Genomic DNA, 20,716 nt, shown 5'->3' with positions numbered 1-20,716 from the left:
GATAAATTACAGGATACTTTACCTGAAACATAATAAGCCTGTCACTGGCATCCTGGGGAGCCAATCCAACCACCATGGGACCATCCTGAGAATTTGTAGTGCGCAAAACCAGAAAAACAGATGCACATATTGTTAATTTATGATAAACAACCACTTTGTTTTCCCTGTGCAGTGGAAGCTTCAAAGAATCACTTTGATTTTTGTGTGGTTTGATTTCTGGCATTTTATGTTCCAGAACACCCACAGGAATATAAATGCAGGAAAACAACTGTGTTTAGGCTTGTAACTGTAATTGCCTGAGGGAACATTTCAAAGTGAAAGAAGTGCATAGTTTACCTGCCCCTCAGGACTCACCCTGTCATAGTCGTGGTAGAAGTGTTGGCAGTCCTCTACAAAGATCTCAACGTTTCTGATGAGTTCTCCCCTGAAGTTTGGTTGAAGGGACACCAGTTCATTCTGCACCTCTGTGCTACGGGAAAGCAGTTTCTCCCAGGTGTATCGAAGTGTGTCCACTTTGTCTGCTTCCTCTTTGGCAATCAGCAATCCATATTTATGTAGCATGCTGTATGATTCCTGCAGGCCAAAACCAGGGGAAAAGACATTGGATTTATACCAGAGGACAATATAAGTTATATTCTGTCCCTATTTACTTTATCAATATATTCCAAGTATTCTGTGCAAGTCGTATGGAATCCTTTTAGAATTATTTTTTTTTATCCTAATAGGAGTTTGACAGGTGTCAGTTATAGTGTAAATACACAGCTGTGTTAATATTCTTCAAAAATTTTAAACTAAAATAAAGACCCCACATGCTTTATTTTTCTCTTATATTTGTATGTACCTCAATTGGACCAACTTGAAAGTCTATTGAGATCTGGTGTTCTCTGATCTCTTTAAGCGTTGCCATGGCGATACGAATATCATCCAAGTCCTTAATCTGCCTGTTAAGTTTCTTGCTCGCCTCATCTATAAAAGTGAAGATCTGTTCCATCTCCATGCGATACTTCCTGTTGCAGTGGTGACCAAAATCCACCATCCAACTCTTTGTCTCAGCAGTAAGAGCCAATTTCAGATCCGCTGTAGGTAAGTTCAGCAACACACAAAGAATAAAGAGATCTTTAAGATAACAAAGATGATAATAATAATAATAATAATAATCAAATGAAATAACCAACTATTTCCTCCAGAAATCTGTCATAAGTACACTGCTACTTGCGTATACAGTAATAAATAACTGAAATAATAAATAATTAATTAACCTTAATAAAATTCATTTAAATAAATGTAATTTGCATATATTCCAACCTAGAAACAAGAACAGCAATTTTAAACATGTTCACACTATTGCTGCAATCATTATTTGTGCCATTTAAATAAACAAATCTCTTATCTGTAACCTCTCTTTCACTATTAGCTTTCTTAGTTTCTACTGATTCAGAGTCTGTCTACCTGTATATAGTGCCAGAGCTCCAACTGAGATAAACTCAGGCTCTGTATTAATTTCTAGCTCCAGATCTCTATAGTACAGAATCTGAGACTCAAATTCAGAAAGAAGAGGGTTCCCTTGGATGAATTTCTGGATGGTTTCCTCTCGATCTTTCTTCCAGATGTGGTGATAGAGGCTGAAGCGATCCAGAGCGGTCATTATTTCCTGTGTACAGTAAATGAAAGTATCATACATTACATAAAATATCAGTCACATTATAAACACAACCAAATAAAATAAAAATAATAAAAAACATATTCAGTTAAAGCTATACAGACTTGCTCCCACGGCACAATCATATTTCTGACTTGAATATCCAGATTCAAAATAAGTTAAACTCCCAAGTAAGTAAGTAAAAAATAACAGAATGAAACAGACCTTCTTGCTGAAATTGATGGACGTACTAAGCACAGAGACCAGCTTGACAATCTCTTTGTTCTCTGAGATGCTTTTGTGATAGTTCTTAATTTGGACAGGAATGGCCTGGTTTGCAGATGCCGATATATCTGAAGTACTGCCTTCTAGAGGAACAAAGCATTCAATTCAAAGATGAGAAATCAAAGCTAATAAACAAGAGCAGAGAAGAGCTGTGGGAGAAGGATTCAGTAATATTATCTTTTTGCCTCAAATCAGTTATATGAAGGACCCTTTATCTCTAATCTGTTTCAGAGGATGAAGGGTTTACAGGCAGAGCTGCTTCATTACAGTAAGAAGAGATATGTCGTTGTGACACTGCTGTACTCTGTCAATTTTGTGTCAGTTTCCCTATTCTAAGAGAAAGAATAAACGATGTGGATAAGATTGTTACCGTGACACTAGGGACATGTCACCACTTCACAAAATCACATCCACTGTCTGCATTCATTATCTTTATTCCCCAGTTTTATTTATCAAATGATTGGAGATGAACTTATCCATCCAGAGGTTCAATTTTCAACCATTATAAAGAGAAACTTTAAAGTGACCAAAGACCTGCTCTGCTGAGCTGTGTAATTACAGAGGGTAAGTAAGAGTCGTACCGGCTAAGCTGCGATAGGTCGATTCGCCATCTTCTGATTCACTCTCTTGGCTGTTCTGTTTCAGAGCAGCCATGCGTCTCTCACTCATTTTCCTCTGTGACAGCAAAAATACTCAAGTCTGACATTTTGCATACATTACAATCAAACAAGAACTACATAGATTTTGTAGGCCTATAGGAACTTTTGAGTTCATGTCGGTTCAAGAAAACAAAATAATTACAGAATACGAGAATAAAATACTAGGTAAGGTACACTATAGGCTACTTAAACTCTGAATAAAATGACATTTGAAACCCATTTTACTTATATAATGTGACATTTTGAAGCGAAGCAAGATTTTTCACAAAAATTAATGGCAGGTGGGACTTTTTATCAAGAGGAATGGTTAAAATATAAGAGGCCTTGGTGACCTCAGCTGAAAAGGACGTGTTTCAGGGCACTGCATTTTGATGAAAGACTATGAAGAGCAACATTCATGAATATGTTAGGAATAGCATGCATAACATGGTATTCTTAAACAATTTTGAATGGCAGTGAAGATTTTCCTCATGAAATGTCCTACTTCAGACACATACAATACTGTATAGCTTCTGTATGCATTGTATAGTTTTTATATATTCTGGAAAAAAAAAAATATATATATATTTATTCTCTTTCGACTATATTCTTTAATTTATTATATTTTTAATGTTGTTTCATTCTCCTGAATGGCTATTTAGCCTAAGTGGCTATTTAGAGTATACTGTATAGTGTTCAAACCAAATATACAGTAAATATGAACAAACAGCATCTTGTTTAAGTGTAAGCAGTGATAGATGCTATCCACAAAAAGTGTAAATAGAAGTAATATGCTATTTGTACTAATGGTGTGCGATGCATAGTTAGTGAAAAATTGCCTTTGCCATCAAGGCTGGCCATTTGCACTCAGTGTAAATAGACACCGTCTGCTTTTAAATGTGTATTATCTCTTAAAAGTTAATTGAGTCAGCTGGTCTTAATGAACGAATACAAACCTTGGAAATTCTTTCCTTGCTCCACTGTCCAACTCCTTTACTGACGCTGACCACACAGTCCACAGCTCTGTTCAAGGCTTGCTGAACCTCTTCTAACCCTGGAACCATGACGATGTTGGGGATGGCTAAACACACTCCCACCCTAAAGATTGGCTGCTGCCCACTTCCCTTCTGCCGACTTGAGGAGTCTGCTTCTGCTGAATGGGGAGTGAAATTTAAAGGGTTAGTTCACCCAAAAATTCTGTCATTAATTACTCACCCTCATGTCGTTCCAAACCCATAAGACTTTCGCTCATCTTCGGAACACAAATTAAGATATTTTTGATGAAATCTGAGAGCTCTCAGACCCTGCATAGACAGCAATGCAACTATAATGTTCCCAGTCCTAGAAACATAGCAATGACATCGGTAAAACAGACATCAGTGGCTCAACTTCAGTTTTGCAAAGTTACGAGAATACTTCTTGTGCGCAAAGAAAACAAAAATGACATAATTTATTCAACAATTCTTCTCCCTGAGTTACCGTCTTCTGCCATTTTGGAGAGTACCATGATGCATGTGAGCGCTTTTCCCAGAATGTAATCAGCATTGTTTACGTTCAGGAGAAAATGCGTGCATGCTGAACGTAAACAACACTGATTACGTTGATTACGTTCTGGGGAGAGTGCGCACATGCTCCGTGGTATTCTCCAAAAGAATTGTTGAATAAATAGTTATTTTGTTTCTTTGCACACAAAAAGTATTGTCGTAGCTTCGCAAAACTGAAGTTGAGCCACTGATGTCACATGGACTGTTTTACCGATGTCCCTGCTACGTTTCTGGGAATGGGAACATTGCAGTTGTGTCTATGCAAGGTCAGAGGGCTCTCAGATTTCATCAAAATTATCTTAATTTGTGTTCCGAAGATGAAAGAAGGTCTTACGGGTTTGGAACAACTTGAGAGTGAGTAATTAATGATGGAATTTTCATTTCGGGGTGAACTATCCCTTAGTAACAATGAGTTATAGTTGTTGTGGCTTCATTTTATGAAGCTTCATGCTTGGAAAAAATATATAAAGGTGTGTTCACATTTACTGTTATTTGGCAAAATCAATCATTCTAATTAGAATCCACAAGATCAAGAGTTTGGTGTGAGGGCAAAAAAGTTACCCCACTGTGATTTTGCACATTTTCAAATCAGTTGTGTGAATTTGTCATGCTAAACAATAGTCAATAGGCCTGTTTGCACGCAAAATTGCACTGAAATTTGCAATTGCACTGACTTAATTAAATAAAAATAAACCAAAAATAAATGTAATAAAGTACTATCAGTAAAACCACTGAAGGAAGTGACTTCACAAACCCAGGAAATGCATCAGTGATGTCGCATGGATGCGTTTGCGCAGAGTCTCCAGGGTGTTACGGGTGAGGCGCAGTAATGCATCCACGTTCCGATGGTTAAAATGAGACAGTAGCTCCTTTGCCTCCTCCTCCATCACCTTCATCAGATCCTTCTTCTTCTTCCTTCTAATCATTGGAGAAGAGGGGCCGACACTAGGGGCCATGGTGCTACGTGACAAGAGACGGCCCTCAGATTTACATTCCTCCTCTCCTTTGGATAAATAAAACAGAAATGATCACAAAATATTATTTGAGAAGCTACAATGAATTAATAAGGCCTAGTCCTGCACATGCTTTGGTTTTTCAGCATTTTCTGCATATTTGAACACTTTTCAACAGTGATAGTAAGATTTCGAGATCCATCCTTTCACACTGAGGACCACTCAGGGAGTCATACAAAAAGATGCATTCACTGATGCTCAAGGATGATTAATTGTGATTTATTTTATTTTATTTTTTTCATTTGAATTTATGCATTTGGCAGATGCTTTTATCCAAAGCATATCGCATTTCATTCAAAAATAATTTAAATTAAAAAAAAAAAAAGTTCTGGTGCCAACCGAATGGATGATGAACAGCAGGTTCTTACCATCACTGTCCATCTGTTCCACTTTGCTCTCTGTCCTGCTCTCATCCCGGTTTCTCTCTTCTTCCTCCTTCTGTTCAAATTCCAATAACATATTAATCAGCTCATTGGCTGCCTCCTCCACCAATGAGCTTTTAGTATGCAGCATTTGGGCTCCTTTGATGCAAAGCTCCTAAAATGGGAAATAAAATGAGTGTGCATGATCAGACTTATTTAACTTTACTTTACTTTACAACAAGAAATTAGCACATGGCATGTTATAGCAAATGGCAGCAGTAACAAGACACCAAAATTTTTTATTTTGGTACCATTGCTATACTAAAACGTAATGAAAAAAGTAAAAATGCCACTCTTTGTACTTTATCTGAAGTACTGACTCAATTCAGTTCCCAAACAGATCTCCCTAAAAATCTGGTGTGCATTCTGACCAAATAAAAAGCTCTACCCGCCTGACAACGGCCCTCATGAAACTAAAACAAGACTGAAAGTGAATAAGAACCATTTTTGCTGTCAAATTGAAATTGAAATTGAGAGTCAAACTGACACCAGTTAAGTGATCTGGCATCTAATTCATATGAATTTGTAGAAATATCTCATTCTAACATTTTCGTACAATTTGCTGACGCTCCACTGACAGTTTTAGGGGTAGACGTTTATGCTTCTTTATAAAAATCGTATGTTTCCATACAAATCATACAAATTCATACAAAATCACCACCTCGTCAAACAGTTTTCTGATGAGATCGGGTTGTAAGAGCCCTATAATTTTACTGATCTGAATTAATATATTTTTGCAAGTGGAACTGGTTCTGCCTCAATATTCTTTGAGAAATAACAGCATGTTGCAATGAATACAGAATACATTTTATGTATATGCATGTGTGTACCTTGGTGGTCTGTACAAACTCCTCACAGGTGCATGGCTCATCTTCAGGCAACACACACAACGTAGTCGTGCTCATTTCCTGGAGAACAGCATCGATTCTAAACTCCACCAGGTCATTCACTCTTTGCAGCAGAAGTTCAAGGTCCTCTGTGAACCAGGAGAAAGAACCCTTTCATTTCAAATATCTAATCATACAGAGCACATTTACAAATGTCTCATGTACACAACAAGGCTGTAAGTATGTGGGCACCCCTTTGTCCACACTAATGCTTGTTTCTGAATGGCAGCAAATCCTGTTTTAATGACATTATGAGGACCAGCTTCCAATAATTGGCAGTGGCCTTGACATTAAATGTTCGACAAGTATATAATTGGGTGTCCACATACCAAACTTGTGGCCATTTACTGTAGTGTATGTTCTTAATGTGATCATGGAAATCAGCTGTAAAGTGGAGTCTCTCACCAAGTGCAGTAGTGATTCGATTAAGGTATTTCTCAATGTTTAGAGAGGTCCAACTGAGGGAGGTCAGACCGGGCAGGATAGCCTCATCTACTTTAGCCACATGTGGCATGAGCAGTTGTTCAAAGGCTGGCTGGATCTTAGACCTCACCCTGGAGTTCTCTCTCACCATCAACTGAAGCAAGGAACAAACAATGCAACAGCACACAAGCAAAGGACATGACCTTGTTAGTGAAGCTACACATCACAGTATGTACACTGACCTGATGGGGTTACTTGAATGGTTTGAAAAAAAAAAAATCATCATGAAAAATAAAATAACTTTAACTGTAAATGACACAGAACATTAATATAAATATTATCATGTAAAGATTCAACTGAAACCAAAAAGAAAATCTAAATAATAATTCAAAATATTAATGAAAGGAAACTAAAATAACACTGGCATGTGTGTTGATCAATGTTTATTTGTGAATATAAAGATTGTGTCTCTTCGGAATACTTGGATTAAACCGCTTTATTCATATGAATTACTTTTATGACGTCTTTAACTTTTGAAGTCTGAAAATTTCAAAAGATGGACAAAAATGATGAGAAAAATTAAAAATATCTTCATTTGTGTTCTGAAAATGAATAAAAGGGGTGAAATATCTATTTCAGTCATGAAACTCTACGTGGCGCAGGCTTAATAGGTTCTTAATGCAATCTGCAAACAATGACATCCTCTAGCATGGCACGAGTAGATTTGCCTGTGATGATTCTGCTGCCAGTGAGCTCGCTGCTGCTGCTATTTAACTTTTAAATAGTTTGGTTCAGAAACCCTCCACCTCACCCAGCTCCACCCATATAGATCTGCCACAAATTAAAAAAAAGGCTACAAAACATATACCTGAAGTTTATTGTAGTTCTTTTTTAAAACATCCTTTTTCTGCTGCAAGATTGCTGCAAAGGTTGAAATCTCCAGCCCCATTCCTAGAATGCAGTCTGTTTCTCGAATCTGGGTCAGGATCTGTGGGTCAAAGTTCACGTACAGCTCCCCAGTTTCTGGACTCTTGACGAGCAAAGAGGCTTGCAGGCCCACTTTAACTGCTTCAACCTACAGACAAATAGATGAATATAATTGGTTGTTTTGTTAAAAGAAAGATAAAATTGTATTTAATTAATTTAACTATTGTATATCTGTAAAGATAACCAGGATTGATTTCTATAAAAATCTATAAAATATTTATTACTACAATCTAAAAAGATAGGAAATTAAATAAATGAACAATTACAGGGTAAGAAAATGTATTATTAGAACACATCACCAAGTGAAAGTGGCACATGAGCAAAGAGCCAAGTAAAGTAAGTAAGCAGTCAACCTTATTTTGACTCTACAAGACAACTGACCTGTGCCATCCAGCTCTGATGATAAAGCACCTCAAACTCCAGCAGCACCTTGGCCACCCGGTTGTAATTTCGAATGATAGGTTTGGCATCTGGGGTGCTGAGTAGCCCAGGAATTTGCTGGAAGAGATCCATGGGCTCCTGGATGCAGCTGTACAGCTGCCGAGCCCACAGGATCTTCCCTGCGATCGGAGGGAGGTCTGGACCAATGGGGGGGTCTGTCTTTTGTTTGGTGTAAATTCGAGAGATCATCTCAATGTCCTTTCCAAAATTTTGCAGAATTTTCTGGTACTTCTCACTGATGCCCAAGTCTGGGATGCCAAGCCTAGTGATATGAATACAGTTATAATACAGATATGAACATGTTGTGCAAAATGTGGAAAATAAATAAATCGTTTTTTAAATTCCAACTAAACGTTGTTCTTTTAAACATTCAAGGAAACAAATAAAATAAACCATAACAATATAGAATTTCTACAAAAATATTAAGTGGCACAACCATTTTCAACCATTATAATAATAAATGTTTCTTGAGCACCAAATCAACATATTAGAATCTGTGAAGGATCATGTGACCACGAACACTGGAGTAATGACTGTTCTGCTGTGCAATATCTGGAAAAAGTTACATTCTAAAATATATTAAATCTATTATTGAAAATTTCAATAAAATTTCACAGTATTACTGCATTTTTGATCACATTAATGCAGCAACAGAAACAGAATTCTTTGTAACACTTTAGATCAAGGAACACACACAGTATTCACTATCAACTTAGTGTTTTCCTTCCACAAACTCCTAATTTGCTGCTTATTGTTGGTAAGTAAGGCAGTTGTAGTTAAGTAGTTAAGTTTAGGTATTAATAAGCAAAAAACCCTAATTGGGTAGGGGTAAGGGATCTAGAATATGGTCATGCAGAATAAGGCATTAATATGTGCTTTATATGTACTAATAAACAGCCAATATATATATACTTTTTTTAATTAAAAAAAAGGTAACACTTTTGTATAGGACCAATTCTCACTATTAACTAGCTGCTTATTAGTAGGCATATTACTAGCATATTGGCTGTTTATTAATACTTATAAAGCACATATTCTACATGTTTATATTCTACATCCTTAATCCTACCCAATACCTAAACTTAACAACTACCTTACTGACTATTACTAAGTAGTAATTAGAAGTTTATTAAGGCAAAAGTCATAGTTAAAAGTTAGAACTGACCCTTAAAATAAAGGGAGGGAAAAAAAACTCAAATATTACCTTTCAAATTTCTTGAGCACATATAAAGCCCGCTCAGTATTTTGAATTCTGTCAAAGGTGTTGTCCATGAAAGTTTTCAGTTGGTTCTAGAAAGAAATATTTAAAGTATAAGCAATTTTATAGCAATAAATAAACATTACAAAACTGAAAACATACTTACATGAAGTTCACTTGTTTGTTTACAAAATTCATCATAGTCCTGATCAAAGTCTGTCCTTCTTTGGTCCAGGAAACTGTACTGTTTTTTCTTCATGGTCAACACAATGGCCTGGATATACAGAGGACAATAATCACTAATACACACACATAAATCACATAAATATTTATTACATGCCGAAATATGGAATAGTTCACCTAAATTGTTTATTCAACCTCATGTTGTTCTGGATTGTTTGTTTATTTGCATATGGATCACAAAAAGAAATGTTTAAGAATGTTCACGCTGCTTTTTCGATATAACAAATACAGTAACCAGTGGCTGCCAAGCTCCTGTATGGACAATAAAAAGTCCATAAAAGTAGTCCATACAGCTTGTGTGCTATAAGCCTTCTGAAGCCATGTGTTCCTCAAAAGTATTAAAGTATCACAGGCTTGGAATAACATGAGAGCAGGTAAATTATGATAGAATATTCATTTTTGAGCAAGGGGTTCCTGCAATGTCTTTTGATAGAACAAACATGAACAGATCTTGTACCAAATGCATTCCCAGTTGGAAAGATAAATATCCAGTCGTTTGCTACACCAGCACTAAGCTGTGTGTACCAGAACACCTTAAATGCCCAGAGGAGCAGTTTGTTGTAAAATATTCATTTACTGTCAACTTTCACAAAGAACAGGAGTTAGCGATAGATCTTTATCAGCTTTTGTTCAATTATTCAGTACTTCTGGAGCATTGGGTCCTCTGGGTCTGAACTTTGTTTCCACGGACACACAAATGAGAGTGAATAAATAAACTTGTGACTGGAATAAAGAGATGCAATGAATGTTAATGGACTCACAGTATGACAATACTAGGTTAAAGCTACAGGTAACATTTGCCCTTTAATGCAAATCCAGGATCGGCCTGCCAACTTAAATCAGGGCCTTTGTGATTTTAAAATAAACCACAATACTGATGTCAGATCAGCGTAAAAGGGCAATTTTTACTTATAAGTTAAATATATGGCTTTAGTTCACGTGCTGATTAATGCTTCATGATGAGACATGCATTATGATAAAAACAGGTTATTCCTTTACAGTTACCTCCCATTTCCCCAGCATATCTGCAGTCTGTCCATGGTAGGCAGCAGAAAGAACAAATACCCTTTAGTCCATGTTAACAATGCTATACTCCAGCCAGAAAATCGTTATACATTGAATCAAACCTCCATTAAAATGTTACTTTTTTTATGCAAAAGCAGTTGTATACAGGTATGAGGATACAAGTAAAGTGGGACAATATTAATATAAATGTGTATATTCTCCCAATACTGGACATCAGGATTAAAGGGATAGTTCATCCAAACATGTAAATTCTGTCATCATTTACTTACCTTTGTATTGTTACACATCGGTAATAACTTTCTTCTGTGAAAAAAGATATTTTGAAAAATGAACAGTCGCAGTTGCCATTGACTTCCCATTGAAAAAATACAGTGGAAGTTAATGGTGTTTGGTTATCAACATTCTTCATAAAATATCTTCTTTTGTGTTCAGAAGACAGAGAAAATGCATAAAGCTTTGGAACAACATGAGGATGAGTAAATGATGACAGAATGTTCATTTTTGGGTGGACTATCCCTAAAATATTATGGAATAACATGTATCCATTTGTAGATCTACAGCAATAGCAAATTATCCAAACCCGTCCTACTTTACCAGTATTCACCCTCTGCGACTTACACATTACCATTATGAACAGTACATTACAATGATCTTAATAAATTCAAATTATACCCCCAGTGTATAATATGGTTCTTGTGAATATCTTGCAATGACTGCACAGACTGAGGTGATTGACAACCTTTCATTAAATCTCGGCTTATACAGTTCTTTTAGTTCACTAACAAATGCCTCGTCCAAATTAAACATTTATGTGCTGCTAAAGAAGGCAACCTGACCTTACTTCAGTAATTACACTATTATCTTCTGAGTATGTTCTTTTGTCTTCTGTGCAAATCTAAAAATAGACCACCCTGTTTACTAGGTCATGGTCATGATACCTGAAATCTGGTTGCCATGGTTTCCAGTCCCTCAATTTTGGAGTCCTGCAGGGAATTGTAGGTGGTAATGGTGCTAAACATGTTTAGAATTTTGTTCAGCCGTCGCTGAAATGTGTCAAACTTGCCAAAGATGTACATCTCGCTAAAGTCAAACTGCCGCTCTGAGGGATTCTCCTCCAGTTTCTGCTTGGTTTTTTGGAAATACTTCTGGTATTCCTAAAATATTGAACAGAAAGATTTGTGTTTACAAGTTATTCATCTGGTAGACACCTTCTTTCTAAAGCAACAATCAATATATTCAACATATCAAAATATGTAAATGTAATATTCATCTACTGTTCCACCACTTTTATTAATAACAATTTATTTGTTGTTTTCTTGTATTTATTTTTCCCTAAAAGGTATAAAGGTTAAATATTGTGTTCAAATGCAGTGTTTAGGATATGAACACTAAAACATAAATAAATACATACTTACATACATACATACAAATAAATGGAACAACTTTAATGTGAAGCTTGTATTTTAAATCATTAAATTAGTAGAAAAAGGTTTATCATTTGAGCTGTGGAATTGTTTAAATTATCCATATAGAGGTATAACATCTGTCATGTCCATTTCTGGTAATCTTGCAGATAAAGTTACAGAGTTTATGGGCTTTACAAGGTCATGACATTGAAGTTGAACTAAATAAAGTCACACTAGTCTTCATGCTAGCACATATAATATTTATTTCGTCTGGTTATGTATTCTTCTTGTGTTTATCTTTGCCTACAAGGGATGAACATCAGAGCCTTAAAGCTTAGAAAAATCTGTGTCTTGGCAAAATGGGATAGACAGGTGTAGAAGAATGAAGCTGTGGATGAAGGTTAAACATTGTGTTCAAAGACAGTGTTCAGCAGACATGCTCATAGAGTTTTTTTCTCCTCCCCTATTTGTCACTTACATCTTTTTACTTCTCGTATTAAAGGCCAAGGAAAATGTGACACATTTTGCCTTTTAAAAAATGCTGTGGTATCTAGCCCTTGATCAGTATATATAAGCACATCCTCCAGCTAAATGTCACATTGTACCTGATTCAAGCGAATGGCGGCTTTAAGCTTCTCAGATACCACTTCCTGCTGCTGATCCCATATGGTTGCTGAACCGTTATTTGTGATATAGGCCTTACAGGCGGTGATCATTTGATTTGTAACCTAAGGAGAAAGATAATATTTCCAGTTTAAAGTATTAAGTTTGTGAAATGAAATTTAGTTATCTTGGGTGTCACCTCACTCTTACCTTGACAAAAAGGGAGGTGATCTTCTCTGAGGTGTTGTAGTAACGAGAGATGCTATGGATCATACGTATCGCATTTATGAGCCCAGGAATAGCTTCAACCATGGACACCTACATAAAGATGCACAAAGAACACAGGGTGTAATAAACTCTGTATAAAATACTCTTTATAAACTAGTTATAACACTGCTATAGGCAATATAGGGCATTATATACATCCTTAAATGGCCCATTTTTTCTGTGATATTATAGCAGTCCTTCCTTTCACCAATTTTGGTAGCTACTAACCGCTGAATACTGGGAACCACCTACAAGACTTGCTGTTTTGGAGATGCTCTGAGCCAGTCGTCTATCCATTACTATTCAGCCCTTGTCAAAATCACTCAGATCTTTTTGCTCAGTTTCCTGACATAAAATTCAGGAAACTACTGTTCACTTGCTGCCCAGTATATCCCACCCCACTGTAATGATATAATCCATGTTATTCACATCACCTGTCCGTGGTTTTATTGTTGTGGTTGATCAGTGTACTGATTAGTGTGGTTGATCAGAATATATATGTATATATAGCTCATCCTGCAGCACACTATCAGAGTTCCTCTGAAACCCTCCACCTCCCCCAGCTCCGCTAAGGCATTTATGGCCGCATTTCCACTGTCGGGCCGAAAGCGTGTGTGCTAGTGCGTGGCGGGGCCAGTCGCGTTTCCACTGTCACTTCCGGGGCTTGATCGTGCCTTGCCGCTGAAAACCTTGGGCTAAAGTGGGCCGGCTAGGGCTTGAGGAGTGGTTATAAACATAGGTGGAGTTTCTCTGCATCTGGAGATTATCAGCGATGCAGATTATTTCATATAGTTAACAGCTATAACATCAGCATTAAAGACCTTTAAAATAATTTTATCTCAAAACTCACTTTCCGACTGCAGCGAGTGTTTGGAATAACTTCTGTTTGAGATCCGAAAGCACTGAGATCAGATTGAAAGCACTGGCTCACCCTGCCCCGACATTGGAAAAGCTTCTTATGTGTGCTTATTAATGCAGAAGCAGCATATCTTACAAGCTCACAGGAATGTGTGTGTGTGTATCTATTCGCAGTTGCAATTCCATAATTGCTTGACAACGGCAATGTGCATAGCAGATCTAGTCCACCAAGACCAACTACATTCTAATAGTTACTATGATTGAAAGATACAATTTTCTATATTATCTACACAAGATGATGAGCAGTATCATATTTTTGAATGGCACAAATGTAGTAACTGCAGAATAAGCCTTACAGGGTTGCTGTTGTACAGCGGGTCACAGAACTTCTCAAGGGTGTACAAGTACTTCACATTGTCTTTGGACTCATTTGCAGCATCAGTGATTCTGATGTCTAGTTCTCGCCAAACCTGGGGAGACAAATATTTTAGGGGCTGAAAATTAAACCTCAAACTGGCTGGTAAAACAGCTCAATCAAGGACAAACAAGTCACTGTGAAAAAGGAAGGAATATTTACCTCATCATTTCAAGAAAATTCAATTATAAAATAAATTTACCTTCACATTTATGTGGCAAGATAAATGCCCCAGCTATTGTCTCATTCACTCAACAGCTAATAATGATATATACATATAAACCATCAAATAACCTTAATCAGTTTGGACTTGGCTATAATTAGAACCCCCAGCACAGCTTTGACCTCAGGGCTCTTCAACTGGTCCAGCAGGTAGTTAAAACGGGACATGCGTTTCTTCCAGTGATCAAGCTCTGCACGGGGGCCCAGGTCATCTGCTTCTTTCCTTAGCTGGTCACTCTCTGCAAGGACCTTCAGAGCACAAGACAGGGTGGTTGAAAAGTGAATATAACATATAAAAGACATCACCAAGAAGTTAAAATTGAGGAAAATCTAAAGTTATTCACAAGCACACCATCTCAAACAGTAGATTCTACACCACAAAGTAACAGATTTGAAACCTGTTCGATCTGTTTGATCCAAGTTTTCATGCAGGCTTCGATCTTTTCCAGAGCTTCTGTGCTATTGGCCACAGCAGTGTAATCTGAAGGACCTTTCAATGTCTTCAAGTCAAACGTTTCACATTCTTTGAGGTTTACCTGAAATATCAAACAGTTTTCACAGATGTTACTTTGGGTCAGAGATATTTTAGCATCTTGGATGTTAAATGAAAGATTTAGGCTAAATACAATTTCAAATACAGTAATCAGGTTTTACTGTTTATTACAAACAAGTAAATAAATTAATTAATTAACAACACTATACCAAAGGAGTAAATGGAAAGAGCCACTTTAATGTTTTTGTAAGAGTGCTTTTTACTAGGAATATAGTAGTTTATTATTTAAGCTGTAAAGTTGTCTAAATCATCCATTTTGAGGTAAGACTATTTTATAATTTCTGGTAACCTTGCAGATATCATGCAATGAGTTTATCTGCTTTACAAGATCATGACCTTGAAATTCAAAGCTAAGTAACTATAACTCTAAATAAAGGCACACAAATCTCATGGTATTATAATATTATATTTGAAAGAATGTGCTTTTTTTTTTTTTGGAAACTAAAACCCCAAAAATTTCTTTTAAAATGGCCCAACACAATCCAAGATCTCATAAATCCAGAAAAATGATCTTGACGGCTGAAAGCTTGAAAGAAATGAGAAAACTAGCTTTAAATTTCCAATATTTCATCTGCCTGCCCAAATCTACCATCCAATTCTTTTTTGAGAGGCTATGGATCAATATAGCATTAGAATGGAGTGTGTGTGTGTGTGAGTGTGTGCATCCTTGAGTGTGTTTATGTTACTGTAGAAGTGTGCCTCTTTCTTTGTCCTTTTGTATTTGTGAGACCTTTTCCTGCAGGCTCTCCTGTGCCCCAGCTAACACACAGACAAAGCTGTCCAGAGAGCTAATAAAGTCTTGCTTGACAGCCTGAGCCTGCTGGCTTGCTAGCTCTCCCCAGCCGTGGTTCATCTTCCTCAGAGTGGGGATGAAGATCTCTGACAGCAGCTGCTCCACGCTCTTCAGCAGACCAACACCCGTGGTGTCCAACATGTTAAAGTTCACATCCTATGAGAGAGCAAACAGAGGGGACAGGATGAAAACATAAACAAGAAACTTCTGTTGTTGTTTTCGGTTTGTTTTAACCGAAGCACAATATCTCACACACAGCAAATGGTCAGTAAAAGAAAAAAAAAAGAAAAAATGTACTAAGACATGGTGGGCCAGATTTACTAACAGCTTGCACCAGTCTTTTTGCGTTAAAACAGTACTGTTAGGATTTACTAAGTGAAGAACTAGCGCACAGTTATTTTTGTGCCTGACCTTACTGAATATGCATTAGTAGGAGTTTCCCTTTCTGAAGCAAAATTTATGGGAGGAGAATATTAAAATGAAACAGGCAACGCGATTTACTAACGTTTGCGCTCGTCAAATTACTGGTATTTGCACCATTATTTAATGCCCCCAAAAAAGTATATCTTAAAACAGGCGGTAATTTGCGTTGCTCTTGGTAGATTGCACTGGTCATTATGGAAATGATCTGGCTGCATCTGTGTTCTTTAATATGTGCATTGTTAGTCAATCACCCACATCATTTTCCTCTCCCATTGGCGCTTTTATGGAATTGCGCTCTAACGTCAATTTGCCCTGTTTAGTAAATCTGGCCCTGTATTGGGAGATATAGACTGACAACTGATATTTGCATGCTTTTTTATTTTTTATTTTGGAAGCAGTCTGCTGTACTGTTATGAAAATATAATTGATTTACATTACAAGCTATCAAAATCACACACTTTTCGGCCACATAAATATCAGCAACTGCACCAAACTGCATTATTTTAGCTTGATCTGCTGAAAAGAGTTTGCTTTAAAATAGTTTATGCTTTAAAAAAAGAGTAACAGGAAACCAAACATCTACCATATGGAATGTATCAAATAAAAGATATGACCAGGGCAAGAAATATGAAAAAAAAAAAAAAAATAGACATTATCTTGTTATTGACATGGTTAACAGATGGTGAGATTTTCCTGGAAAAACCTTAGGGGCTGCTTTTCACACATTTCTCTTGATTCCATTTACCCTGTGGATATTCTCTGATGTGATAGGCTTGGAGGTGTTTGCCCGGGTGAAAAATACACAAATGCCATTGAGGGCCACATCTGTGCTTTCCGTCACAAAGACCTTGGCTTTCTTACTGCGAATCACTGAGGAGGATACGGCTGCCAAAGACACAAAGACAAATTGATCTGTTGTTTGGGTGCAATGTAACAGTTGTGAGAATTTAATGAGAATCATCATCGAGAATATTGAGAATTACAAAGAAATTACAAAAAATAGCAAAACATTCAGAGAATTACAGCATTTATTTATTTATGTATTTATTTAATGATTACTATTTTCACAATATGATTCACAGGCTTTACTAACCTGTGTCCACAGGCTCTGTGTCCTGGTAGTATAAAATGAGGTGAGGAAGGCCATTGGCAGCAAAGAACTGCTCTATCCGCTCGATCTGAAACATCAGTCATATTGTTAAATAACAATATTAACAATTCTCCAATGTCCTGCAAAAGCAAATGATGACTGTTAGAAGTGTGTATATGGAATATTATTAACCTGTGTGCCCTCCAGTATCGCATCTTCCACTTCAGCTTTCTCCAGGCCCACACAAGAGGACACAATGCTGAGAACATAGTCATGTCTGCTGTCCAGCTGTGCTCTCTTGGCCTCACGCTCTTCCTTCAGCTTTTGCTGTGTGATAAGAAGATGTGCCCACTTTAGCATCAGCATTTGATTATTTTGTTTTGACATGCTTTTATACATGGTCTAGTAATACCAAATAGAATAGGTTTAGCAGGACACTGTAGTACAGCTGGAGTATTTTTAACTTCTTGAATTGGTGAAAAATGAAACACCTTCAAACTAAGGGGGGGTTCTTATTTCAGAGAAACATTTGATAACCCTGCACTATAGAAATTTGATAACCCTGCAACTATAGAAATTAACTAGCAATAAATGAATAAAAATTAAAAATAATAATTATGTAATAGCTCCTAATAAATCAGATCATAACAAAAAATGATAAAAATGTATGAGATCTACAGTCAATCACTGGCAGAGATGTGTTCCTCTATCACTTTATATTTCGATGATAACCAAACAGAATTTCTTAAAAAAAATAAAAAATAAATAAATCACTAAAATGTTTGGCAATATAGTATTGACAGCTGTATTGGTGACAGTGATTATTTGTTCTCAAAAATACAAATGTGACCCTGGACCACAAAACCAGTCTTAAGTGTACATTTTTTCGATGAATAAATGAGCTTTCCATTGATGTATGGTTTGTTAGGATCGGGCAATATTTGGCCGAGATACAACTATTTGAAAATCTGGAATCTGAGGGTGCAAAAAAATCTAAATATTGAGAAAATCGCCTTTAAAGTTGTCTAAATGAAGTTCTTAGCAATGCATATTACTAATCAAAAATGAAGTTTTGATATATTTATGGTAAGACGCTTACTAAATATCTTCATGGAACATGATCTTTACTTAATATCCTAATGATTTCTGGCATAAAAGAAAAATCTATAATTTTGACCCATGCAATGTATTTTTGGCTATTGCTACAAATATACCCCAGCGACTTAAGACTGGTTTTGTGGTCCAGGGTCACAAATAATGGATGAAAAATATTTTTGAAAATAACTTTCAATCATCTTTTGTAAAACTATTTAAACATATCCTTTAAATTATTATTATTATTATTATTATTATTATTTATTCACGAGACAGGAATGAACTGAAAGACCCCACCTAATAATTACATCAATAAAATAAGTTACCTCAGTATCCTCTTGTACATAAAGTATTAACTCAGGGAATGTTTCTTGACTCTTTCACAGCTTAGAAGTCTTTGAAGTATTAACTTTGTTTTTAAATCTGAGCACAGCCTTAGCATTGCTAAACAGTTTGGTGCATTATTGGAGAAACAGAAAAAACAAAAACAAAACACCACTTCAGGAAAAGGCAAGCAAATAAATCAGCATCAGAACACAGAGTCATACATACTTTAAAAGCAGTGATCTGACTGTTCGAGATTATTGATGACTGCACTTCAGGCTTACATCTTCCAGGCTTCTTTTCATGCATGTTATCCATGAGATCTTATGTGTAAAAACTGCCAGAATAGCAAGCTTTATCTTCATCCAAGCAGATAATGAATATCAGTCCCAACCCACAGAACCAAATAAGTGTACATCCAAGTGTAGAATAAAATCAAGCAAAAATTTAGATTAGATTATCTCGAAGTGAGAAAATCGTTGTCCAGTCTGGACTACTCTAATCATCTATCCAACTGACCATCACAGTATCTTTGTTGTATCCCTACTTTTCTCATGACAGTAAAAGCTGAAATGTTTTAGGGTCCTTGTACAGAATAAAAGAAAGACTACTGAACAAAGACTTAAATGGGCAGAGCAGACTGGGCCCCTCGTCAAAGCAGTGAGAGACAGTAAAAGTTGCTTCGCTGGGGTGCTAGGTAACACTGTAAAAAAACAAAAATGAGCCAATAAACTTAGAACCATTTTGTGGGCCGGATACAGATGCACAAAAAAACATGTTTGTTTTTTTGGTCTTTCTGAGGATTTGAAGCAATCTTCATTCCAGGGCATTTATTCTGTTCTGATACAATACAGATTTCATTTATACAAAAAATATTGCTATCAAACCAAATACATTTCAATAATCAGAAACCTATGAACAAGATACTGTAACTCATTTCACATGCTTAAAGCAACTAACCGCATCCTAGCACAGACAGACAGACAGACAGACAGACAGACAGACAGACAGACAGACAGATAGACAGATAGACAGATAGACAGATAGATAGATAGATAGATAGATAGATAGATAGATAGATAGATAGATAGATAGATAGATAGATAGATAGATAGATAGATAGATAGATAGATAGATAGATAGATAGATAGATAGATAGATAGATAGATAGATAGATTGATAGATAGATAGATAGATACACACAGCCAAATTATTTAAATAATTTCAATATCTCGGTTACTGAAAGTCAGTAACCTGAATGAATCCTGAATGAAGTAAGCATTTGAACAAATTGGTTTAATTAATGACTTAATGAGTTACTCATTAAGACACTGACATTGATTTACATAATTGATTCACTTAACCATTTTTTATTTTTTATTTCCAGAATAGACAATTCATATTAAATTGCTTCATTTTAATCCTTGCTTCCAAAAATAATAAATAATTTTCAAAAATGGCTGTGTCAGTGTCTATTTTCGGGCACATAACATCTAGATAAGAGACAACAGGTAATTATGTCAGTGTGGATACTAGTGCTGGATTATCAATATCAATAATACCAAGATATTTTAGTCTATGCTGTTTCCAGCTGATGCTTGAACGAAACGTCACTGAACATTATTTGTAGTGGGCCTGCATATAATAATCACAATAAGCTTTGTGCTTTGTTACTTTTTATATGAAACAAAGTCTCAGCTTTCAAATTCTGTCTATTTTATTCGAAATTCAAACCATGCTCCTTAGCTATTAATAAGCAGCAAATTAGGAGTTGGTGAGGCAAAAGTGATAATTAATAGTAAGTTAATAATGGGAATTGAACCTTATAATAAAGTGTGACCATTAACAGATTATTAAATACATTTTATTTTCAGTGTTGCATGGTTTTTGGCTAAATTAAAACTTTAATTTCAGTCTCTGT

General features: G+C 36.1%; 1 protein-coding gene across 3 annotated transcripts in view; it reads right to left on the bottom strand.

The window, feature by feature from the left end:
- dnah5 (dynein, axonemal, heavy chain 5) overlaps positions 1-20,716 on the bottom strand; it is a 105,309-nt gene that overhangs the window by 77,360 nt on the left and 7,233 nt on the right. For 2 of the 3 annotated variants that reach the window (XM_058746785.1, XM_058746787.1), the window contains exons 2-26: positions 17,569-17,703; positions 17,380-17,464; positions 17,032-17,171; positions 15,801-16,019; positions 14,916-15,053; positions 14,590-14,766; positions 14,237-14,350; positions 12,966-13,073; positions 12,758-12,880; positions 11,685-11,900; positions 9,644-9,751; positions 9,484-9,569; positions 8,220-8,541; positions 7,720-7,926; positions 6,834-7,005; positions 6,372-6,517; positions 5,488-5,656; positions 4,861-5,109; positions 3,519-3,715; positions 2,506-2,599; positions 1,865-2,007; positions 1,450-1,651; positions 842-1,077; positions 355-573; positions 23-85 (exon numbers count right to left, since the gene is read on the bottom strand). In XM_058746785.1, the coding sequence (XP_058602768.1) occupies positions 23-85; positions 355-573; positions 842-1,077; positions 1,450-1,651; positions 1,865-2,007; positions 2,506-2,599; positions 3,519-3,715; positions 4,861-5,109; positions 5,488-5,656; positions 6,372-6,517; positions 6,834-7,005; positions 7,720-7,926; positions 8,220-8,541; positions 9,484-9,569; positions 9,644-9,751; positions 11,685-11,900; positions 12,758-12,880; positions 12,966-13,073; positions 14,237-14,350; positions 14,590-14,766; positions 14,916-15,053; positions 15,801-16,019; positions 17,032-17,171; positions 17,380-17,464; positions 17,569-17,703 (4,068 nt within the window). The remainder of the gene's footprint in view (positions 1-22; positions 86-354; positions 574-841; positions 1,078-1,449; positions 1,652-1,864; positions 2,008-2,505; positions 2,600-3,518; positions 3,716-4,860; positions 5,110-5,487; positions 5,657-6,371; positions 6,518-6,833; positions 7,006-7,719; positions 7,927-8,219; positions 8,542-9,483; positions 9,570-9,643; positions 9,752-11,684; positions 11,901-12,757; positions 12,881-12,965; positions 13,074-14,236; positions 14,351-14,589; positions 14,767-14,915; positions 15,054-15,800; positions 16,020-17,031; positions 17,172-17,379; positions 17,465-17,568; positions 17,704-20,716) is intronic. The other variant, XM_058746786.1, reaches the window with a different exon arrangement.

Source organism: Onychostoma macrolepis, chromosome 16, assembly GCF_012432095.1.
Source record: "Onychostoma macrolepis isolate SWU-2019 chromosome 16, ASM1243209v1, whole genome shotgun sequence".
NCBI classification, from domain to species: domain Eukaryota; kingdom Metazoa; phylum Chordata; class Actinopteri; order Cypriniformes; family Cyprinidae; genus Onychostoma; species Onychostoma macrolepis.
Note: the sequence above shows the minus strand (reverse complement) of the source record. Positions and strands in the feature narration are given on the sequence as shown.